Source organism: Phyllobates terribilis, unplaced genomic scaffold (assembly GCF_046119375.1).
Source record: "Phyllobates terribilis strain yellow unplaced genomic scaffold, ASM4611937v1 Scaffold_11__3_contigs__length_659146591, whole genome shotgun sequence".
NCBI classification, from domain to species: domain Eukaryota; kingdom Metazoa; phylum Chordata; class Amphibia; order Anura; family Dendrobatidae; genus Phyllobates; species Phyllobates terribilis.
This window is the reverse complement of record NW_027362771.1, coordinates 293748319-293774041: the sequence shown is the minus strand read 5'-3', so window position 1 is coordinate 293774041 and position 25723 is coordinate 293748319. Positions and strand designations below refer to the sequence as shown.

General features: G+C 44.8%; 1 protein-coding gene across 1 annotated transcript in view; it reads left to right on the top strand.

Moving 5' to 3' along the window:
• ITIH2 (inter-alpha-trypsin inhibitor heavy chain 2) overlaps positions 1–25723 on the top strand; it is a 67427-nt gene that overhangs the window by 30157 nt on the left and 11547 nt on the right. The window contains exons 11-12 of the mRNA XM_073652446.1: positions 23194–23319; positions 25289–25470. Of these exons, the coding sequence (XP_073508547.1) occupies positions 23194–23319; positions 25289–25470 (308 nt within the window). The remainder of the gene's footprint in view (positions 1–23193; positions 23320–25288; positions 25471–25723) is intronic.

The following is a 25723-nucleotide window of genomic DNA, read 5'->3' as shown; positions in this document are numbered from 1 at the left end:
AGAGATGACGCCAGTGTTCAAATGCGAGTTTAATCGCCAGCAATTCCCGATTACCAATATCGTAATTAAGTTCAGTCTCAGAAAATTTTTTTGAAAAAAAGGCACAGGGATGTACTCCATCCTTGTTTTCCTGAGACAAGACCGCACCGACCCCCACCGCAGAAGCATCAACCTCAACCAAAAACGGCTTAGTCACATCAGGCTACATAAGGATGGGAGCAGAGGTGAACCTCTCCTTTAGAAACACAAAAGCTTCAATGGCCTCAGAAGTCCACTGAACCGCATTAGCACCTTTCCTGGTGAGATCGGTCAGCGGTTTGACAATAATAGAAAAAATTTTTATGAATTTTCTGTAATAATTGGCGAAACCCAAAAACCTCTTTATCGATTTCAAACCAATAGGCCTAGGCCATTCCTGTACAGCTTGAACTTTAACCGGGTCCATCTCAAAACCTTCACTGGAGATAATGTAGCCCAAAAAACTAATTCTCTGTACAGCGAACTCACATTTCTCCAGCTTAGCAAAAAGCGAATTGTCCATTAATAACTGTAATACCTCACGTACGCTCCGCCAATGAGACTCCAGATCAGGCGAATAAATCAGAATGTCATCCAAATACACAACCACATTTTTGCCGATTAAAGGTCTAAGGATGTCATTAATAAGATTCTGAAAAAATGCTGGAGCATTGGTGAGACCAAAAGGCATAACCAGATTCTCAAAATGACCCACAGGAGTGTTAAAAGCAGTCTTCCATTCATCACCCTCCTTCATGCGCAACAAATTGTATGCCCCCCGGAGATCAATTTTAGAGAACCACTTGGCCCCCACTAACTGGTTAAATAAATCAGGAATCAATGGCAGTGGGTAAGGATTGCGTACAGTAATTTTATTAATCTCACGAAAGTCCAGACAAGGACGTAAACCGCCATCTTTTTTTTTTACAAAAAAAAATCCAACAGCCACAGGAGACTTGGAAGGCCTAATGTGACCGGCGGCCAAGCTTGTCTGTATGTATTCCTCCAAAGCCTTTCTCTCAGGAATAGTAAGATTAAATAAACGACTTTTAGGAAGAGTCGCTCCAGGGACAAATTCAATGGTACAATCATAGTCTCTATGGGGAGGCAAAATTTGTGACTCCTCCTCAGAAAAAACTCTCCAAAAATCCTGAATAGGTACAGGCAATTCCCCTTTATCCACAGCTGCAATACGTCCATTACAACACTTGTCATAACACTTAGGGCTCCAGGACTTAATTTCATTGGTAGACCAATCCAGTACAGGATTGTGCAATTTTAACCAGGGTAACCCCAATATTACTGGAGAAGGCAAATTATCCAATACCACCAAATCCAAATTTTCTTGGTGAATACCATTAATAGTGAGGGGAAATTCACAGACCTTATGAGTAACACTCTTCAAGGGAGAGCCATCAACAGAAACCACAGCAATAGGGGATGACAAAGTTTTAGGTTCTAATCTAAGTTTTTCCAAGAATCCCCCATCAATCACATTCAGAGTAGAACCACAATCCACAAATACCCGAAATTCAATTAATTCATCCTGAGCAGCAGTAGTGGCAGATAGGAATACTCCCTTAGAATTTAAACAGGCAATACGGGCATAACTGACCATTTTTTTTTCTTTCTTCAAACGAAGCACACAGTTCTTAATAAAATGACCAGAATTTCCGCAATAGAAGCACAAGCCTTCAGAAAGCCTGCGATCATTTTCCTGAGAGCGGGGTGCCATCGCCCCAAACTCCATCGGCTCTCCATTGTCAGCACAGACCCTCTCAAGACTCGGAGCTGACATAGCAGAGGATTTGCTCTCATTAACCCTTGCACGCAGTCTCCTTTCCACCCATATAGCTAATTGCATAGCCTCCTGCAAGTTTCCAGGTGTGGGATAAGCAATCAGTAAATCCTTAACCCTTTCACCTAGCCCTGCAAGAAACAAGCTTTTCAAAGCTGAATCGTTCCACCCCACCTGGGCAGACCACCGACGGAAGTGAGAACAATATTTTTCCACATTACCTGATCCCTGCCTCAAACATCTCAATTCAGACTCAGCAGATGAGACACGATCAGGATCATCATACAACAAACCCAAAGCAGAAAAAAAAACTATCCACTGATCTAAAGCACGGATCACTAGGTTGGAGAGAGAAGGCCCATCCCTGAGGATCTTTGCGCAAAAGTGACATTATGAACCCTATGCGCTGTGATTCATCACCAGAGGATCCAGGTCTCAAACGAAAATACAATAAACAAGCATTTTTAAAAGAAAAAAAATCTCGTTGTTTGCCAAAAAATAAATCAGGCAGACGTACCTTTGGTTCCACAAAATGTGCTCCAGAACAGCTACTCACGTGTTGTTGGAGCTTGGCCACCTCCATAGAGAGTCCCTGCAAGCGTTGAGCCAAATCTTGAACCAAGACCATGATGGAAAACTGGAGGTCTTTCCTTAGAGAAAATTTTTTTTTTTTTTCTTTTAGGGCTGGACTTACTGTTATGATCTGCTACAGGGACTAAGGAAAGACAGGAGAACTGACCCTACAATAGAACTAAACTAGATCCCTACGATGTAACGGGGAACCTGATCCTGCGATCAGACCCGCTAAAGTCCTCGGCTAGTCTGAACGAAGACCTATAGATGTGAGGGAGGGATCTCTACAAGAACTAGGGACTGGGATAAGTTGGACACCTCCTAGCAGAAATAGTAGCAGTCAAAGACAAACACACAACAAAAAGCATAGAGGTCAGAAGACCTAGCAAAACTAACAGAGAACGGCAACAGAGCACCAAGCTAGCTCAAGAGTAGTAAATACAATGAAGTCCAGCAAGACCAGGAGGGCGGAGCCGGATTAAATAGGCAAAAATGGTCATGTGACCAGCAAACTAAAAAAAAAACTAACAGGAGAGTTCTAACAGGGTTCTCAAGTCCACAGACTGTTCTCTTCTCTTTCTGTGCTACATGCTTAGTTTAGCACACACAAACACACAATGCAAAGACTGAGTCAACGTATCCCATTTTTATCTGGTTTCAGGTGTGATTTTCATATTGCCCCCCACCTGTTACTTTCCACCAGTGAGTTTGAATGAGCATCACATGTTTGAAACAATGTTGTTTACCCATAATCTTGGAAAGATGCCAACAATTTTGTCCTACCCATATTTGGGGATTTGTGTGAAATTATGTCCAGTTTGCCTTTTTTCTGTTTTTTTTTTTTTGTGTTGTTCCAATAGACACAAAGGAAATAAACATGTGAATAATAAAACGTGTAATTGCAATAATTTTCTTTGAGAAATATTTCATTTTCTGGAACAATTTCAAGGGTGCCAACACTTTTGGCCATGACTGTATTTAAAATAGTCCTCAAGATTGAAGCAGGAAAACTAAGGAGGAAAAGTCATGAAATTATATAAATCACAAGATTGGTAGACATGTGAATGATATGCAAATTAAAAAAAAAATAGAAAATACATTTTCAAAATATCTTGAATTACTCAGTATTGAATATGAGCGACACATGCAGAAATACCCACACTTAGACAACTTAGCATGCTATCAATGAGGTTATTAATGGTTGTCTGAAGAATGTTCTGCCACACTGAATGCATTCCACAGGTTTCATGACCTAATCAATGAAACACCAAGCTTTTAGTGTACCTCGAATGAAGACTAAAGGGTCCCGACTATAGTACATAATGCAACCCTACACCATAATCCCTGGGAGTAAGACCCGTGTGACGTTCCCTTGTGAAGGCCTCTTCATGGTGTTTCCTACTTGATCTTGACTGATTCATAAGAATGGAAAACTGTGATCTATCCTGTACTGAAAGTGAAATTTGACATCACATACCAGGCCTAAAATATTAAACAATGTGTACACAAGCCATCAGAAGTTGTTTGCATAACATTGGGCTACAAGCCAGATGGCCAGCTACAGGTGTTCCATTGACCTAACGTCATCACTCTAAAAAGCTATCATGGTGCAGAACAAGACAGTAATGGAGATTTGCATAGAGGTCTATCCAGCAACAAGCACTACTTTTGTCTTGGATGCAAGGATAGTCAGAGATTTGTCTGCAGACCATATAGGCAATGCCAAGAAGAGGCCTTCATGAAAGAAAGTGAAAGTGTCCCAAGCACCATTTTTCAACATGCCCACATCAAGCCGGATATTGCTTGGGTTACTTCGAGAAGCCTGCATGGCTTAAATATGCTACCATGGCCTGAAGCCTCTCAGGACTTGTTTCTGATTGAGCACATCTGGGACATCATTGATTGACAATTACAAAGGTAGCTGCCAGCAGTGGATTTTGATGATTGCATACCCAAATGCTTTCACCGTGGATGAACATTCCTCAAACAACCATTAATAACCTCATTGATAGCATGTATATCTGTGTGTGATGATCCTGTTATTTCCATAATTCCATAACTTTTTTTTCTTGGTGTTGCAATTTCATTGTTGAGGAGTGTATTAACAAGTAGTGCGTATTCTAGAAATGCTGGCTGTTGTTGTGACATTGTCACCAGCAGTGCCAGAGAGTGAAAGAGGACTGCAAGAATTGGGAAAGGTAAGTACAGTGGTGGCCAAAAGTATTGGCACCCCTGCAATTCTGTCAGATAATACTCAGTTTCTTCCTGAAAATGATTGCAATCACAAATTCTTTGGTATTATTATCTTCATTTAATTTGTCTTCAATGAAAAAACACAAAAAGAATCGTCCTAAAGCCAAATTGGATATAATTCCACACCAAACCTAAAAAAGGGGGTGGACAAAAGTATTGGCACTGTTTGAAAAATCATGTGATGCTTCTCTAATTCGTGTAATTAACAGCACCTGTAACTTACCTGTGGCACCTAACAGGTGTTGGCAATAACTAAATCACACTTGCAGCCAGTTAACATGGATTAAAGTTGACTCAACCTCTGTCCTGTGTCCTTGTGTGTACCACATTGAGCATGGAGAAAAGAAAGAAGACCAAAGAACTGTCTGAGTACTTGAGAAACCAAATTGTGAGGAAGCATGAGCAATCTCAAGGCTACAAGTCCATCTCCAAAGACCTGAATGTTCCTGTGTCTGCCGTGCGCAGTGTCATCAAGAAGTTTAAAGCTCATGGCACTGTGGCTAACCTCCCTAGATGTGGACGGAAAAGAAAAATTGACGAGAGATTTCAATGCGAGATTGTGCGGATGGTGGATAAAGAACCTCGACTAACATCCAAACAAGTTCAAGCTGCCCTGCAGTCCGAGGGTACAACAGTGTCAACGCGTACTATCCGTCGGCGTCTGAATGAAAAGGGACTGTATGGTAGGATACCCAGGAAGACCCCACTTCTTACCCCGAGACATAAAAAAGCCAGGCTGGAGTTTGCCAAAACTTACCTGAGAAAGCCTAAAATGTTTTGGAAGAATGTTCTCTGGTCAGATGAGACAAAAGTAGAGCTTTTTGGGAAAAAGCATCAACATAGAGTGTACAGGAAAAAAAAACAGGCATTCAAAGAAAAGAACACGGTCCCTACAGTCAAACATGGTGGAGGTTCCCTGATGGTTTGGGGTTGCTTTGCTGCCTCTGGCACTGGACTGCTTGACCGTGTGCATGGCATTATGAAGTCTGAAGACTACCAACAAATTTTGCAGCATAATGTAGGGCCCAGTGTGAGAAAGCTGGGTCTCCCTCAGAGGTCATGGGTCTTCCAGCAGGACAATGACCCAAAACACACTTCCAAAAGCACTATAAAATGGTTTGAGAGAAAGCACTGGAGACTTCTAAGTAGTGTTGAGCCACCCCCGTAGTGTTCGAGTTCGGTTCGGTTCGTCGAACACCCGTGTGTTCGCCGAACTGTTCGTCGAACTGTTCGTCGAACACCTTCGAACACCGTTAAAACCAATGGCAGGCAAACAAAAACACATAGAAACACATAGAAAACACCTTCAAAGGTGTCCAAAAGCTGACAAACTGCTCAGAAGACACAACTAACACATGGAAAAGTGACAAGTACATATAGTCATGCGAAAAGAAAAGAGGTGGAGGAGTAAAAGGAGGGGGAGACACAGATATAGGCATGTCATGCCCTTCTAAAATCCAAAAAGTGAGAAGCCGAGACGGCCAGTCCGCTCCTGCCCGTGCCACCTCCGTGTCGCCGGGTTTGTGCCAGAGCCGCGGTGAACCCTGACGGCCAGCCCCCCTCTCCCAATACTGGTGCCTGTCCGCTGGTGGGTCGAGAGAGCCCCCCTGTGGTGGAGGCAGCTCTAAGCTTTTTAATTTAAATTGTCCCTCTAATTTGAATGAATACACTTTAAATCCATTTACAAGGATCTATTGGAGGGCAAGTCTCATGCCAGCAGCCGCGTAATTCCAGCTCCAGTAGCGTCCACTAAAGCTGCTGCAGTTAAAAAGCTTTTATAAGGATCGAGCTCGGCTGTCCACCGCAAGGCATCCTAGTGCCAGTCCCAGCCCCTATGCCTTGGGGTGCCTCCTGATGCTCTTCACTAAGTATCCCGTGGTCCCGAAGCATTTCCTTTGAAAAAATTAAGTGTCCAAACTACAGGTGGTGTAGCTTGCTTAACAGCCGGGATAATCCGCTGACTAGCAGACACTGCTACTAGGCACAAAGTATTTCCTGGGCTAGATGCAGTTAAAAATTTGTAAGTAGATACTCTCGTTGGATGCTGAGAAAGCATTCCATAGAGTCTCCTGGCACGCCATATATGATTCTCTTAAAAAGCTTGGGGTAGGGGTCTAGGGGACCCTTTTATAGCCAAAATCACGGCCCTGTATCACAATACGTCACCTAGGCTGAAGATAAATGGAACTGTAGCACCGAGGGCTCGGTTGCTACAGACGTATTGCACCTCACCCAGAGGTGTGATATCTCACTCTCAGATAAGGATGGAGTGTGGATCAGGACCCGACACCTGCATGCATTACACCACATTGCCGTGGGGCAGGGCGACCAATATGCCCCTGAGATGGGCACGACAGTCCCTGTCCCTGGCTGGAGTGGGGGGAGGGAACACTGAGGAAGGGGAACCCTGCAGTGCAGGAGCAGGGAGGAAGCAGTTCCTGGGTGCATTGAGAAGGGAGTATAAAAGGTGGGCACCATCTTAGTTCAGTGCAGAGAAGTCTGAGCAGAAGTGGCAGGGAGCAGGGGCTCTGCATGAGCTCTGCTCCGGAGGCGGGCCTAGTAACAGAGGCCCAGGCCTGCAAGAGGGAGAAGGAAGGAAGAGGAGCGGAGAAGGCTCCAGGAACGAGGAATGAAGGGATCCCAGGGGTGCGGACGGGCGAGTCGCCACCGCACGCCCGAATCCACCTGCGTGGAGGGGTCAGGCCAAAGGGGGAGACCGGTCCCCGAACTAGTGGAGGCAGGAAACGACCCTCAGCTAGAAACCGGAGGCTCTGACATTTTATGTGGCGCAGCCCCTTGCTCCACCCGCTAGGAAGGCACCACATAGGGTCAGGGAAACTGGCGCCAAGTTTACCAAGAGGAGGCCCGAGGCAGCCGGACAGAAGTGTTGGTAAGAAAGGCCAGACAAAGGACACACAAAGGGGGTCCTGTGAAGCGCTCCAAAGTTATCTGGGAGTTGTCTGAGCCCCTCACCTGGTGAGCACAGTACGACGTGGGCAGCCGTTACCTGCAGACGTGGTCTGGATAATAAGAACTGTGAGTAAAGGCCCTGAACTGCATCACTGACTCCGTGTCGTTACTGCTGCTGCCCTGCACCATCACCCCCATCCTCCGCATACACTGCCCTGAGGCTATACTCCTCCCGTGGGGAGTTATGCTACGCTCTGCTGCACCCACAACACCAGCCTTAGCGGTCTGCCCTGTAGCGGCGGTTCACTCTGACCGCAATCCACGGGTGGCGTAGTCGGACATTTAAACATCAAAACCACATAAATAGTTCCGCCACTGGTTTGACCGCCCTGAGCCACGGAACCGGATCGCCGCCACGAAGACTACAACCACCAGCATCCACCAAAAAGGGTCCGGCTCCGGGTGTCCCAAGGCCCAGGGGGTGCGTCAGAACATTTTCATCACCTTTCACAATCACCAATGGGACAAGGCAGGGATGTCCTCTGTCCCCTCTCTTATACATCCTAGTGACGGAGCACCTGCTCTCATCAATTCGCCATAACCCCAATATTAGGTGGATTGAGGTGGGAGGCACCGAGTACAAGTGCTCTCTATTTGCTGATGATGTCCTAGTATATATCACTCAATCACATATATCCATCCCTGCTGTTATGGCTGAAATAGATCACTTTGTTACATGGTAAAATTTTAAAATCAATGCAGCGAAGTCTGAGGCCCTCGATGTCTCCCTCCCTAAATCCATATAGGATTCCATCCAGTCCAACTTTCCCTTTGCCTGGCCCTCACAGGGTATCAAATACTTAGGAATTCCTATTCATAGAGACCTCTCCCATCTATGTTATCTTAATTTTGGGCCCTTTATTGAACAATTCCATACAGACCACGGTTGGCAAGTTAGAACTGTAAGATTCACTACGTGAACCACTGGTGTTTTGTGGAAAAGCACATGTACACCGCGTTCCAAATTATTATGCAAAAAGTGTTTAGGAGTGATAAGGGAAGAATTTGTTTGTTTGTCAGTTAAACTCATTGATGGTGATGTGTGTCAGGGCTCTTTATATCACTGTAAGCAATTGCAGACACCTGTGCTAATTAGTTTGGCAGGTGTGTCCAATGAAAGGCAAGACTACTTAAGAAGGCTCTCTCACATTATTAAGCAGCCTACATTTTCTGCCAAAATGGGAAAGAAAAAGGATGTGTCGGCTGCTGAGAAGCAACAAATTGTGGAGTGTTTAGGTCAAGGCATGACTACAATCAACATTGTGCGATGATCAGGATGAAGTGTCTTGGCAATCAAGAAGTATGTAGCTGATTCACAGTACACACGTGTGCGTGCTGATAAGGGCAAATTGAGGACTCTTTCCTACAGGCAATTACGTCAGGTTGAAACAGCAGCGGCAAAAAAGCCTTGTCATAGCAGCAGACAAGTTTTTGAAGCTGCTTGTGCCTCCAACGTCCCCCGAACAACAAGATGCAGGGTCCTTCAGAGGTTTGCAGCTGTGCATATGCCATCCTGTCGACCTCCTCTATCCACTTCACACAAGCAGAAACGGCTCCAGTGGGCCAAACATTACATGAAGACTGATTTCAAAACTGTTTTGTTCACGGATGAGTGCCGTGCAGCGCTCGATGGTCCAGATGAATGGAGTGGAGGATGGCTGGTTGATGGACACCCCACGCAAACACGGCTACAGCGCCAACAAGGAGGAGGTGGAGTAATGTTTTGGGCTGGAATCATGGGGAGAGAGATTGTCGGCCCCTTTAGGATCCCTGAAGGCGCTAAAGATGAACTCCATAATGTATGTGGATTTTCTCAAACAGCACTTCCTGCCATGGTTCAAGAAGAAGAACCGTGTATTTCACAGCAAGATCATTTTTCTGCATGATAATGCACCATCTCATGCTGCACATAAAACATCTGCATCTCTGGCTGATATGGGCATAAAAGGGGACAAACTTATGGTGTGACCCCCATGCTCCCCTGACCTCTACCCCATTCAGAACCTTTGGAGCATCATTAAAAGGAGTGTCTATGATGGCGGGAGGCAGTTCACATCTAAGCAACAGCTCTGGGAGGGTATTCTGTCCTCATGCAAAACAATTGAAGCAGAAACCATCCAAAACCTGACAAATTCAATGGACGAGAGAGTTCAGAAGCTCCTTTCGAACAAGGGGTCCTATGTGAAAATGTAACATCACCTAGAATAAAGTTTTGAGTTGAAAACTGTTTGATTTCAGTTTCTAACAACCTGCTAATGCTTATAATTTCAAAAATGACCATTTTTTTGGTCTTTATTAAAATGAAAAGGTTGATCGAAAAGTTTGGGGGATCTAAGAGTGTGGCAACCCAGTAGTCATGATTACTTCGAATTCTGACAATATGAGGGTCATGCTGCAGGTAGTGCAGCAAGAAGGCACTTATGTGTCTTGCGCATCTTGGAGCCCCAAAATTATTTTCCGGGCTAGATGCAGCTAAAAATTATTTTTAATTTTAAATCTGGTGAAGCTTATTATAGATGGCCTAATAGGATCAGTGCTGCACACTGCTACAAAGCCCAAATTATTTTCCAGTCAAGATACAGATAAACATGATTAGTAATTTGAAAGCTTAAAACGGTTGGTAGGGTGATTTTAACCAATCATCAAGCTTTTACTCTCCCCAGGATGACACAGGGGTAGAAAAGTCGTTTCGGATCCATGATTTGTTCATCTTTATGAACGTGAGTCTGTCTACATTATCAGTGGAGAGCCGCGTGCGCTTATCTGTCAGCACACCACCAGCAGCGCTGAACACACGTTCAGACAGAACGCTGGCTGCGTGGCATGACAAGATCTCCAAGGCGTAAGTGGCTAGCTCCGGCCATTTATCCAGATTGGAAGCCCAAAAAGAGCAAGGGTCCAGTGACACAGTCGTGGCTTCAATGTTTACTTGGAGATACTCCTGTACCATCGTCTCTAGGCGTTGACTATGTGTCAGACTTCTTGTCTCCTGTGGCCTTGCAAAGGATGGGCTAAAAAAGTGGTGAAATGATTCCGCAAAATTGATGTTACCAGCAGATACTGTGGTTCTGTTACGGTTTGAGTGCTGAACACTTGACGGTCCCACGGTTGGCAAGTTGGAACTGTGAGATTCACTACGTGCACCACTGGTATTTTGTGGAAAAGCACATGTAAGATTCTGCAACAGTCTCTGCTGATACTCCTGCATGCGTGCATCCCTTTCTATGGCAGGAATAATTTCTGCAAATTTACTTTTGTACCGGGGATCTAACAGTGTGGCAACCCAGTAGTCAGGATTATTTCTAATTCTCACAATTCGAGGGTCATGTTGCAGGTAGTGCAGCAAGAAGGCACTCATGTGTGTTGCGCATCCAGGAGCACCAAGTCCCTGTTGTGTTGGTGGCGAGGTAACAATCATGCTTCCTTCCTCTGTCCTCTCCCCCCAACCTCGCACAACAGAAATGTGATCAAGGTCTCCCTCATCTGATGAGTCTTCCATCAGTTCGTCCTCCACTTCTTCCTGGGCTCCTGCACCTTCCTCACTAGTTTGGCTGCTACCATGCGCCCTGGTAAAATCATCTCCCCCACCCTCACATGCCTGCCGCCCTGGTGCTGCCGACCGTCTGGACCTTGCAGATGTTAGCCCTTCCGCATACAACTCCTCCTCCTCTACTTCCTCCACCTCCTCTTGTGCCACCACCTGACTCCGAATTCTGTTTAACATGTGCTCCAGCATGTAAATCACCGGAATAGTCATGCTGATAATGGCATCGTCAGCACTAAACATCTTCGTCGCCATTTCAAAACTGTGCAGAAGGGTGCATAGGTCCCTGATCTGAGACCACTCCTCCAGCGTGATTTGCCCCACCTCTGAATCTCGTTGGCCCAGGCTATAAGTCAGAACGTATTGCACCAGGGCTTGTCGGTGCTGCCACAGTCGCTGCAACATGTGCAGAGTTGAATTCCACCGGGTAGGCACATCGCATTTTAGCCGGTGAAGTGGCAGGCCCAACGACTTCTGTAGAGATGTAAGTCGCTGAGCTGCGGGATGCGAACGGCGGAAGTGAGCACACAGCGACCGTGCCCTCTGCAGAAGGCCATCTAGTCTGGGATAGTGGGCTAAAAATTGCTGGACAACCAGGTTCAACACGTGAGCCATACAAGGCACGTGTGTGACATTGCCCCGGCGAAGGGCCGCACCCAGGTTTGCAGCATTGTCGCACACGGCCTTCCCTGGTTTCAGGTCCAGTGGAGACAACCATTCATGAAATTGGTTCTCCAGAGCTGACCACAACTCCTCAGCTGTGTGACTCACATTTCCCAGACATTTCAATGTAAAAACCGCCTGATGACGTTGAGCCCTACTGCCAGCATAGTAAGGAGGTGTGCAGGATCCCTTCTGCGCAGTTAGAAAGCTTGTGGCATGACCAGACAGGCTTTGGGTGCAGGTGGAAGACCGAGAGGAGGTTGAGGAGGCAGAAGCAGTGGAGGAAAAATGACATAAAGAGGATTGACGCACAACTCGTGGGGACGGCAAGACTTGGACAGCAGCCCCTTGTCCTGCTGTCACCATAGTTACCCAGTGCCCAGTCAGCGACATGTAACGCCCCTGTCCATGCCTACTCGTCCAAGTGTCTGTGGTGAAATGCACCCTGTCACACACAGAGTTTCTCAAAGAAGCGGTGATGTTGTGTGCGACATGCTGGTGGAGCGCAGGCACACCTTTCTTTGAGAAGTAGTGCCGACTGGGCATCTGGTACTGGGGCACTGCGACGGACATAAGGTCTCGAAAATCCTCTGTGTCCACCAGGCGGAAAGGCAGCATTTCTGTAGCCAAGAGCTTGCAGATGGTGAAATTCAACCTCTTAGCTTTCTCATGGCTAGGAGGAAATGGTCTTTTACTTGTCCACATCTGAGGGACCGAGGGCTGGCTATTGTGCTTAGACGGGGTTGATAAGGGTGTCCCCGGCAAACTGCCGGTCTGTGAGGAAGATGCAGGCGGACATGTTAGGTTGCCTTGATCCAAAGGTGGTGCTATCGATGTCGGACAGCGCTCAAGACCAGCTGGTGTTACCACCTCCAAAGAAAATGATGACCTGCCAATCACGCTGGCTGTTGCGGGTAAAGAGGTGGCAGGTCTGCGCCCCAAAACAGGTGTGACTGCTGTCCCCCCAGTCACAGAGGATGAAGAGGCCGCGGATGCACAAGATATGGCAGACGGTGGTTGGCCCGGCCGGCTAGACCGCATTGTAGCACACTGAGCTTCCCACTGCAACTTATGCTTCATGTCCATGTGCCGGTTCATGCATGAAGTACTCAAACTATGTATTTTTTGGCCTCTACTTAGCTTTTGCTGACAAATGTTACAGATAACACGAGTTGGGTCATCTTTATCGATCTGAAAAAATGCCCAGGCTATGCAAGGCTTAGCACCCATGCGACCTGAAGAGCCACCACGACTTGTGGTGAGAGGCAGAGTTGTGTTTGAGGATGCAGTTGTTGACGTGCTTCCAGTACTACGTCTCTGTCCAGGAAGGCGCAACCTGACCTCGTCGTCACTAGCATCTTCCTCCACCTCCTCTGCTGACCTCATCTCTTGGCTGACTGTGAGTTGACAGTAAGTGGGATCTCCGACCTCATCATCATCACCCTGTGCGTTATCACACCCGTCGTCCTCAGAGCCAACCTGTTCCTGCCCTGACAAAAAACTAAAGTTGTCGCTCCAATCAGGTATTTGAGTCTTATCATCGTCTTCCTCATTGTCTCCACCAACAGGAGTTACAGTTTGGGAATGAGGGTCTACATTATGGTCAGAACCTTCTGCGTCTGGTCCTGGATCCGACTCATAAAGATTCTGGGCATCAGTGCAGATCATTTCCTCGTCTGGATTCACAGAAGCGCTGGAGTCGACCTCTGATTCCCAGGCTATAGTATGAGTAAACAGCTCTGCAGACTCAACCATCTGTTCTACCTCATACTCAGACGGGCAGCTGGAGATTTGGGAGCTGTGAGGAAGCAAGTGCGATTTGGGTGACACCTTTGAGGACTGGAGTATTTGTGATGTTGAAGTTGATGTGGAGGAGAGCCCACTTAAAGGAGCACTTGATATCCGTTGAAGCACCTGCTGTTTTTGTGCCTCATCTGGAATTTGTAGCGATTGGCGTGGCCGTAAGAAAGGGATCTTATCACATTGTCCGCTAAAAGAAGTAGACATTTTAGTTTGGCTGGAAGATGGTCTTTCTTCTGCACCTACCCCACGGACACAACCTTTTTTCCCCTTCCCAACACGCCTATTCCCCTTTCCACCAGCAGCAGGCCTTTTTCCACTCATTTTGGTGGTTAACTAATTCACAACTCTGGAGTTGTTTGCACAAAAAAACAATGGATGGTAACCGAGCAGAGCTGAGTGGCCAAACTGTGGTATTAGGCCAAAACTATTGGCTGGGTTAGATGCAGAAAAAAATTATTTTTAATTTGCAACCTGATGGAGGTCAGTATAGATGGACTAATAGACCAAGTCCCACACACCGCTAGAAGCCCAAATATTTTTTCAGAGCGAGATGCAGAAATTTTTTTTATTCAATTTGCAACCTGATGGAGGTCAGTATAGATGGACTAATAGACCAAGTCCGACACACCGCTAGAAGCCCAAATATTTTTTCAGAGCTAGATGCAGAAAAAAATTATTTTTAATTTGCAACCTGATGGAGGTCAGTATAGATGGACTAATAGACCAAGTCCCACACACCGCTAGAAGCCCAAATATTTTTTCAGAGCTAGATGCAGAAAAAAATTATATTTAATTTGCAACCTGATGGAGGTCAGTATAGATGGACTAATAGACCAAGTCCCACACACTGCTAGAAGCCCAAATATTTTTTCAGAGCTAGATGCAGAAAAAAATTATTTTTAATTTGCAACCTGATGGAGGTCAGTATAGATGGACTAATAGACCAAGTCCCACACACTGCTAGAAGCCCAAATATTTTTTCAGAGCTAGATGCAGAAAAAAATTATTTTTAATTTGCAACCTGATGGAGGTCAGTATAGATGGACTAATAGACCAAGTCCCACACACCGCTAGAAGCCCAAATATTTTTTCAGAGCTAGATGCAGAAAAAAATTATATTCAATTTGCAACCTGCTGGACGTCAGTATAGAAGGACTAATAGAACAAGTCCCACACACTGCTAGAAGCCCAAATATTTTTTCAGAGCTAAATGAAGAAAAAAATTATTTTTAATTTGCAACCTGATGGAGGTCAGTATAGATGGACTAATAGACCAAGTCCCACACACTGCTAGAAGCCCAAATATTTTTTCAGAGCTAGATGCAGAAAAAAATTATTTTTAATTTGCAACCTGATGGAGGTCAGTATAGATGGACTAATAGACCAAGTCCCACACACCGCTAGAAGCCCAAATATTTTTTCAGAGCTAGATGCAGAAAATTTTTTTATTCAATTTGCAACCTGATGGAGGTCAGTATAGATGGACTAATAGACCAAGTCCCACACACTGCTAGAAGCCCAAATATTTTTTCAGAGCTAGATGCAGAAAAAAAATATTTTTAATTTGCAACCTGATGGAGGTCAGTATAGATGGACTAATAGACCAAGTCCCACACACTGCTAGAAGCCCAAATATTTTTTCAGAGCTAGATGCAGAAAAAAAATATTTTTAATTTGCAACCTGATGGAGGTCAGTATAGATGGACTAATAGAACAAGTCCCACACGCTGCTAGAAGCCCAAATATTTTTTCAGAGATAAATGAAGAAAAAAATTATTTTTAATTTGCAACCTGATGGAGGTCAGTATAGATGGACTAATAGACCAAGTCCCACACACTGCTAGAAGCCCAAATATTTTTTCAGAGCTAGATGCAGAAAAAAATTATTTTTAATTTGCAACCTGATGGAGGTCAGTATAGATGGACTAATAGACCAAGTCCCACACACCGCTAGAAGCCCAAATATTTTTTCAGAGCTAGATGCAGAAAAAAATTATATTCAATTTGCAACCTGCTGGAGGTCAGTATAGAAGGACTAATAGAACAAGTCCCACACACTGCTAGAAGCCCAAATATTTTTTCAGAGCTAAATGAAGAAAAAAATTATTTTTAATTTGCAACCTGATGGAGGTCAGTATAGATGGACTAATAGACCAAGTCCCACACACTGCTAGAAGCCCAAATATTTTTTCAGAGCTAGATGCAGAAAAAAATTATATTCAGTTTGCAACCTGATGGAGGTCAGTATAGATGGACTAATAGAATGATGCTATGCCCAAAAGATTTTACTTCACTAGGTGCAGTAAAAAAATTGGTATTCTATACACAGGTGGTATATCTTGCAACACAGATAGGCTACTCCACTGACTAACACACTCTGCAATAGGCCAAAAAGGATTAGCTTTGCTAGATTCAGCCAAATGCTGTGAAAAAAACTTGCACAGCACTGGCACAGACCTGCCTGGCAAAAACTGATAGGAACTGATGTAACCTAGTCCTGAAAAGGACTCCAATTACAATTAGTCTTTACTCCCACAATCTATTTAAGAGCACAGACCTGCCTGATAAAAGTCGTAGGAAATGCTGTAACCTAGTCCTTAAAAGGACTGCAATCACAACTATTCCCTACTCCCAAGCTATCTGTATATTTGTGCGAAAATTGGCTTGAAATTAACAAGGTATAGCGCACACAGCAACAGCGGTGCCGTCTAACACGCAGCTGCAGCAGTGAGAAAATGGTGGCGACGGGGAAAATGGCTTGGTCTTATAGGGCAAGGACATGTGACATACACTGCCAATCACACATGCCCTTGCTTGTGTGAAAAAAAGCACTTCGCTCCGTGTGTGCGCTGCTGATAGGCTGACAGATTGCACCTCCCCACTGCAAATGCGGGAAAGAGAAAAAAAAATGGAGATCTTCATTGTTCCTGCAGAGATCCATCCCCTGCCCCTCCCCCCGCCCCGCTGTACACTCAAACTGCGTATTAACATTAATTTTCATCATTACTGAGAAAAAATCCAGTTATGATTTTGGTGCACGAACAGTTATCGAACATAACCTCGAACAGCCGAATTTTTCTCAAATTGTTCGTGTTCGCCGACCGGCTCGAACACCGCCCAAAACAGCTCGAATTTGAGATTGGCGAACAGTTCGAGTAGAACAACGCTCATCTCTACTTCTAAGGTGGCCAGCAATGAGTCCAGACCTGAATTCCATAGATCACCTGTGGAGAGATCTCAAAATGGCAGTTTGGTGAAGGCACCCTTCAAATATCAGGGACCTGGAGCAGTTTGCCAAAGAAGAATGGTCTACAATTCCAGCAGAGCATTGTAAGAAACTCATTGATGGTTACCGGAAGCGGTTGTTCGCAGTTATTTTGGCTAAAGGTTGTGCAACCAAGTATTAGGCTGAGGGTGCCAATACTTTTGTCTGGCCCACTTTTGGAGTTTTGTGTGAAGGGGATCAATGATTTGATTTTTGCTTCATTCTCTTTTGTGTTTTTTCCTTGCAAGCAAATTAAATGAAGATAATAAGACCAAAGAATTTGTGATTGCAATCATTTTCAGGAAGAAACTGAGTATTATCTGACAGAATTGCAGGGGTGCCAATACTTTTGGCCACCACTGTATATTTAAATCATGTAATGGCACTCGGGGACTTTGCTGCTCTTCCAGTAGTGCAGAATCAATCCCAGAAATTTGAGACAGTTGGTAAATTTGTGCTTAGTATGCTCCCTCCTCAAAGTAGACTCCATTCCAGTGTCGCAGAGCACTCAAAATCTTTTCAGATTGGGGCTATTCACTGCTGTATTTTGAGCTGACTTAAGCTTTATTACATTATTCATATATTTTAAAAAGGTTTTATGCTTTGGTCTCCTATTCCATCACAGAAGTCATAACAAGAAGCGACTAATCCTTTTTCAGGGACCCACCCATTATAGTGAATAACTAATCTATCTTCATATTCCTACTGACTTTGGGTGCTATATATTACAGCTGTCATATTTCCATTTTTTTGCTTATTGTTTCTGTCATCTCTTGTATTTTTGAAAAAAAAACTACATTCAAGTTCAACCTAATGTAAACAATCTAGAGGTCTGGCAGAATATTCTAAATGTTATTGCATATACAGTGCTAAATTAAAATTGAAATCAATAAATGATTACCTTTAGCTCATAGCATACAGTATATGCCTGACGTGTCAGCATTAGTGATGAGGTAGCATACTCGCAAGTACTCGGTACTCGCCTGAGCATCTCAGTACTCGAGATGCTCGGAGCTCGCTGAGTACTTGCGAGATGCTCGGACGGGAGCTCGGGTCCCCTCCCTACATGTTTGGTGCTCCTTACAGAGCCAGTAAACATGCAGGGATTGCCTGTAACTCACTGTAATGCCGCAGCGTTAGTGGCATTACAGTGATTGGCTGGCCGCACAGCGTCACTTTTCTGGTGAGGTGCCCATACTTATGCACCTGTCAAATTTTGTTTGAATGCAGATTGCACATTTTCTGTTAGTACAATAAACCTCATTTCAAGGCAGAAACATTACTGTGTCCAACAGTTATTACATATATCAAACTGAAATAGCTGTTGCAAAAACACCAATTTTTATAAAACATTAAGCTTAAGATTAATAGGGGTGCCCAAACTTTTTCATATAACTGTATATCAGACCTGGCGCCGCTGTGATCGTCAGTCTACTCCCCATTCAGGCAGAAAAGGGAGAGGTGCTGCTGAGTAGGGAGAGATTTGAGAAATTTGGTTGTGTATTAGGTAGTGTAGGGAGAAAACAAGTACATTACACATATCCATCTCAACAAACAGTCCTTCTGAGGACTAATCCATCTGCAGAGATATCAGGCAGGCAGTGTATATAACAGACTGCAGTGCATATAGCACAAGAGGCTCCATTCCAGTTCTGCCTTCTGCAGCTGTTAGATATTTCTATACAAAGGCCCAGGTCTCAGGGACCAGGAATAATTTTTTTAGGATCTTAATCCTCATTATTTGCTTAAAAAGCAATCCAGAGAACACCGTTTTTCTGTGCCATTTGCTTCTTTGCACTGCAGAATACAGCCAGGTCCTTTCCATATTACAGCGCTAAAAATCCAGCTATTTAAAACTGTGGTTTGTCCGTCACACGGATCACATATAATTGCGCCGAAAATACTGCCATTTTTGGCCTCCATTCAAATTTTTTTTCAGTGTGTCAGCGAAGTTTTTGACACCGGTTTGCTGTTCAAAATAGTTACCTACAGGCCAGGTATTTAAAACTGTGGTTTCTCCATCACACGGATTACATATAACTTCGCTCCAAATTCAGCCATTTGTAGTGAGCGTGAAACATATTGTCCTCCATTTAAAATGGGCAAGGTGCGTGGCAAGGGACGGGGAACTGGATGTGATGGTGATGGTGCATGCGAGGCCAAGGCCGTGGGCAAGCTGAAATTGTGCCACAACAAACACCCACATCTTCTCGCCCAACGTTCCTGTCCCAATTCCTAGGGGACCGAAGCACACCACTATTGAACCCAGAGCAGTGTCAAAAGGTTGTTGGTTGGATAGCCGATAATGCTTCCAGTGACTTAGCCACCACCACCACCCTGTCTTTCATACGGTCAAGTCTCAGTAGCCGTGAGTCTGGACCGCATATTCCTCACCCTGATCCTCCTTCCTCCCACCATGCCGAGTGCCCGGAGACAAATGATCCCACACTTGGACACTCTGAAGAGCTGTTCACTTTTCCATTTATAGATTCGGGCCTCTCGCCCGGTCCACTTGAGGAGGGGCAAGAGAAGATCGCATGTAGCGATGCCCAAATATTTGAGCAGCCACGGTCACATGAAGGCGACAGTGGGAAAGTGTCACAAGAGGTGGAAGATGATGAGACAAGTGCCAGAAAGTCAGGAGGAGGACCAGGGTGCGGAAGTGGAAGACGAGGTGTTGGATGATATAGTAACTGACCCAACCTGGCAGGACGACATGTAGAGCAAGGACAGCAGCACACAGGGTGAGGGAGGCAGAGCACCCCAACAGGCAGGAAGAAGCAGTGTGGTGGCCGCAGACGAAAGGCAGGCAACCATTCCTCGTAACACCAACACGAAGGAAGTTGCCAGCACAACTGTTAGGTCTTCCCGAGTCTGGTTGTTTTTTAAAGACTCTACCAATAACCCCAAAAAGGCCATTTGCACCACCTGCCAGACCAGCATCAGCAGGGGTGGCAAAACTAGCAGCCTGACCACCACCAGCACGATCAGGCACATGGCAGCAAAGCACCTGACTTTGTGGGCCGAATCCCAGGGTCCAGGAACAGTGTCTGTGGGTGGCATCATTGCTTCTTCCGCTGTTGTGCATGCAAGCCAATCACCTGTCCATGGTGCATGCGAAGATGCCTCCTGCCCTGCACCTCTCGTTGCACACTCTCAAGTAGCAGCATCAGGAAGCACGTCCACGTCCGTCCCAACGCAGTATTTAGTTGTCCATACCCTAGTCCTTGGAACGCAAGCGCAAATACGCAGCCAACGCCCCACAGGCCACACTACTAAATTCCCATATTTCACGACTGCTTGCGCTCGAAATGTTGCCTTTTAGGCTCGTGGAGATGGAAGAATTCCGCAACCTGATGGTGGCAACCGTCCCTCAGTACTCGGTCCCCAGCTGCCACTATTTCTCCCCGTGTGCCGTCCCTGCATTACGCAAGCACGTGTCCCAAAACATTAGCCGTGGCCTCAACAACGCAGTTACCGGGAAAGTCCACCTAACCACGGACACGTGGACAAGTGCTTGTGGGCAGGGATGGTACATCTCGCTGACGGCACACTGCGTTAACATAGTGAAAGCCGGGACCCAGTCGGACCTTGGGATGGAACACGTCCTCCCGACGCCAAGGATTGCGAGCCCTAGTTCAATCAGGGTTGCCCCCACAGTCTACAGCTTCTGCACCTCATCCTCCGCAGCCTCCTCCTTCTCTTCAGTCTCCATCTCCAAAATGACCACATCAGTCACAAGCTGGAAGCACTGCAGCACAGCCTCGGCCAAGCGGCAACAGGCTGTGCTGAAGCTAATATGCTTAGGTGACAAACCGCACAATGCTGAAGAGTTGTGGACAGCTCTGAAAGAGCAGGCAGATCTGTGGCTCACACCACTGAACCTACAGCCAGGCATGGTCGTGTGTGACAATGGCCCTAACAATGGCCTCACACACGTACCATGCCTGGCCCATGTGCTTAACCTCGTGGTTCAGAGGTTTCTCAAATCCTACCCAGAGCTGTCAGATCTGCTTGTTAAAGTACGCCGCCTGTGTGCCCATTTTAGAAAGTCACCTACAGCTTCGGCCGCCCTTGCCATGTTTCAGCAGCGTTTGCAGCTTCCGGCTCACAGACTGGTGTGTGATGTCCCCACACATTTGAACTCTACACTGCAGATGTTGGGAAGGATTTGTGAGCAGAAGAGGGCAGTTGTTGAGTACCAGCATCAACAAGGCCGTCAGTATTCAGTTCAGACTCCACACATAAGACCTCAGGAGTGGACATGGATGTCAGACATATGTAACATCCTCCAAAACTTTGAGGACTCCACCAAGATGGTGAGCGGCGATGACGCCATAATTAGCGTCACCATCCCGCTTCTCTGTCTTCTAAAACGCTCTCTGCCCACAATCAAAGAGGATGCATTGCAGACGCATGATGAGATGGAGCAAGGAACCATACAGGGTGATTACACACAGCCCAGCCTCATCTCATCCCAACGTGGATTGGGTGACAATGAGGAAGAGGAGGAGGAGGAAGAACAGGAGCTAGTTTCATGCGCTATAGATGGTACTACCTGCACAGCTGTCATATCGTCTGTTCAGCGTGGATGGCCAGAGGACAGAGAGGAGGAGGAGAGCATGGTCAGTCATCCTCTTGGTGAGGACACGCAAGTCTTGCCTGTTAGTAGTCTGACACGCATGGCTGAGTTTATGTTACGCTGCCTTTCCCATCACCCTGGCGTTCTCAAAATTTTGGGTGACAGTCATTACTGGTTGGTGACAATTCTAGACCCACGCTAGGAGAACTTTATATCTCTTATTCCTGAGGCGGATAGGTCTATAAAAATGGGGCTGTACCAGAAGGCCCTTGTTACGGAACTATTAAAAAAATTCCCAACTGAAAACACTGGCGGCAGAGGTCACACTTTGTTGTATGGGCATTATAAGTATAGGAGACCCGCTCCTTTCTAATGGGAAAAATTTTTTTATGAGGCCTTCCTCCACGTCTCTTACAAGGGGCATTGGAGTGCCTCCAAATTTTTGGCAACCCTTGCATTCACTGCATAGGCAAACACAATGGGAGACCTACTTCCTAATAATGGGAGCATTGAAGAGACTTAGAGAAGGGCCTCCTGAAAACAAAGGGGTATTGAGGTGCATCCAAATTTTCAAAGTGGTATTGGGGTGCGTCCAAATTTTGGGCAGCCCTGTCACTCACTACATACGCAATAACAGTATAGGAGACCCACTCTTTAGTAATGGGAACAATAAACATAGCCGGCTGATGGCTCTCTAAGAATAGTGTGGGCCGACTGCTGGCCCTTTAAGAATAGTAAAGGTCACCTGATGGCCCTATAAAAATAGGCTTTGTGACTTTCAGAGACCCTCATTCATAAATGAAACACAATGTGTCTGATGATATCTCACACCACATGGCCAGATAAGGTTGTAAAATGCTAAAATTACATTTCCTGGTGAATGCTTTTGTCACGGTTGAAAGCAATGCAAAAGTGAAAAAACGCATCAAAAACACTACGTGTGATCATAGCCCAAGGTGTGGAGGAGCATTTTTGTTTTTGGTGATTTATTTTGCTTTATATACTAGTCATTACCCTGGAAAAGATGTTCCTTAACATATTTCCCAGGAAAATCCATTTTGGTTTCGTTTTTATATGTTTTATTGTGAGTACGTAAAAAAGTGGCGTAATACCTCTGACAACGTTGTTGACAGCAGTGACCTGGGAGTCAGAAATGCTTCCAGGGGTCTTCCCAATGCTGTCCTCATGTCATTTGAGCACTGTTCCCATCGATTTGGGCAATTTTTAGGCCCTCTGCAGACCACCGGGGGGAGCCGCCTGAAAAATGCTTGAGTTTCCCATAGACATACATTGGGCTCGTTGCTCGGGTCGAGCACCCGAGTATTCCAATGTGCTTGACCCGAGCAACAAGTACCCGAGCATTTTAGTGCTCGCTCATCACTAGTCAGCATCTTATCCTGCTTGGATAAACACTAAGTACGTCTGTCAATCATTTTTGTGAAGGGTGTGGGTAACTGTCCCCAATGATTGATGGACATACACAGCAGTCAGTCATCGGTCACTTTTAAGAGAGAACAGAGGAGTACTCTTCTCATGAATATACCGGACTCATAACTTTGAACCCAGTGCCTTTTTTATGGCTCCTATTAGGTGAAAGGACTTATTTTTCAAACGTGCTTCACTTTTAAATTGGAAATGAAATAACGAGCTGTAACATAGAATATGTAGTCTACGACTGTCCAATATAAAGACAATTTCATTCAATATGCTTTCATTATTAACAGGTACAAACATCAATGAAGCACTCCTGAGAGCAGTCTTCATACTGAAAGAAGCTAGCGAGCAAAAACTGCTGGATCCAAACTCCGTCTCATTGATTGTGCTAGTCTCAGATGGAGACCCCACTGTGGGTAAGTTAGACATCTGCCTCTGATAAAACTAAAATCTCTGGTTTCTGTACTGTACTGATATTATAGTTAGGTCCAGAAATATTTGGACCGTGAAAAGTTTTGGCATTTTAGCTGTTTACCAAAACATATTCAAGATACAGTTAGATAATAAATATGGGCTTAAAGTGCAGACTCGGCTTTAATTTGAGGGTATTCACATCCTAATTGGAGTAAGGGTTTAGGAGTTACAGCTCTTTAACATGTAGCTACTTCTTTTTCAAGGGACCAAAGGTAATTGGATAATTATCTCATAAGCTCTTTAATGGGCTGCTTGGGCGATTCCCTCATTAATCCATCATCAATTAAGCAGGTAAAAGGTCTGGAGCTAATTCCAGGTATGGCATTTGCATTTGGAAGCTATTGCTGTGAACCCAAAACATATGGTCAAAGAAGCTCTCAATAGAAGAGAAACAGACCATCATTAGGCTGGAAAAAAAAGAACTCCATCAAAGAGATAGCAGAAATGTTAATAGTGGCCAACTCAACAGTTTCGTACATTCTGCAAAAAAAAAACGCACTGGTGAGCTGGGGAACTCAAAAAGGCCTGTACATCTACAGAAGACAACAGTGGTGGATGATCGCAGAATGCTTTCCATGGTGAATAAAAACCAATATCCACGTAAGTGAAGAACACTCTCCAGGAAGTATGTTTCAGTATGTAAGTCTACCATAAAGAGAAGACTTCATATGAGCAAATGCAGAGGGTTCACTGTAAGGTGCAAACCATTAATCAGCCATAAAAATAGAAAGGCCAGATTAGACTTTGCCAAAAAATATCTAAAGAAGCCAGCCCATTTCTGGTAAAGCATTCTTTGGACAGATGAAACTAAGATCAACCTGTACCATAAAGATAGGAAGAAGAAAGTATGGAGCAGACTTGGAACGGCTCATAATCCAAAGCACACCACATCCTCTGTAAAACCTGGTGGAGGCAGTGTGATGGCATGGGCATGCATGGCTTCCAATGGCACTGGGTCACTAGTGTTTATTGTGACTGAAAACAGAAGCAGCCGGATGAATTCTGAAGTGTACTGGGATATGCCTTCTGCTCAAATTCAACCAAATGCAGCAAGGTTGATTGGTCAGCGCCTCACAGTACAAATGGACAATGACCCAAAACTGAAAAAAGCAATCGAGGAGTTTTTTAAAGCAAAAAAGTGAAATATTCTGCAATGACCAAGTCAATTACCATATCTCAACCCCATCGAGCAAGTATTTCACATGTTTAAGACAAAACGTAAGGCAGAAAGACCCACAAACAAGTAACAACTGAAGTCAGCTGCTATAAAGGCCGAGCAAACCATCACAAACGAGAAAACCCAGCGTTTGGTGACGTGCATTGCTTCCAGACTTCAGGCAGTTATTGCCTGCAAAAGATTCTCTACAAAGTATTAAAAATGAACATTTTATTTATGGTAAAGTTAATTTGTTCAAATACTTTTGGGCCCCTGAAATAAGGAGGCTTTGTAGAAAAATGGTTGCAATTCTTACATTTTTCACAGGATTTTTTTGTTCAACCTCTCTAATTAAACATGAAAGTCTAAACTTCAACTGTATCTCAGTTGTTTTATTTTAATTTAAAAAAAAAAGTGGCGTTCAGACCCCAAATAACAAAGATTCAGTCACTGTCCAAATATTTCTGGACCTAACTGTTTCAGCTTTTCCTATAGCTAAGTAGAAATGCAAGCAATGGCTCAATATCTTAACTTGAGATAGGCTCCATATGATACGCCATATTTGATATGGGTGAATAAAGTACTGCACTTTTTTTTTTTTTTACAAAAAAGCTGCTGACGTTTTTTGTATCTACTATTTAAAAGGAGACGAGGCTTGGGATCTGTATCTAATCTCAAAGGAATGCTTTTTTTTAAGATACAAAAGGTAGTTATTTTCAAATAATTTGATTTTATTTATTGCCCTGTTCTTCCAGGTGAATTAAAACTGTCCAAAATTCTTAAGAACGTTAAAGCAAATAACCGCGATGAGTTCTCCGTTCATTCCCTTGGTATTGGTTTTGATGTGGACTATGACTTCTTAGAAAGACTGGCCCAGGAGAACCATGGGCTGGCTCAGAGGATTTTTGGAAACCAGGATACTGCTGCTCAACTCAAGGTTTTTTATCTTTAACTAATTATTTACTTTTCTAGCTGTTCTATGGAGTCTTGTGTGGTGAGCGTGCATACAGGCCATGGAGGTTGAGTGCATTACTTAAAGCTTTCTTTGAAACAATTTGTATCTGTTGATTCCAGGTCTTTCTGTAGCTCTCCATAGGTGGTCCTCGGCTTTTGGACAACTCTTCTGATAATTCTTTTCACTCCTCTGGTCGTGGCTGGTTTATGATGAAATTATGTTCTTTCCACTTCTG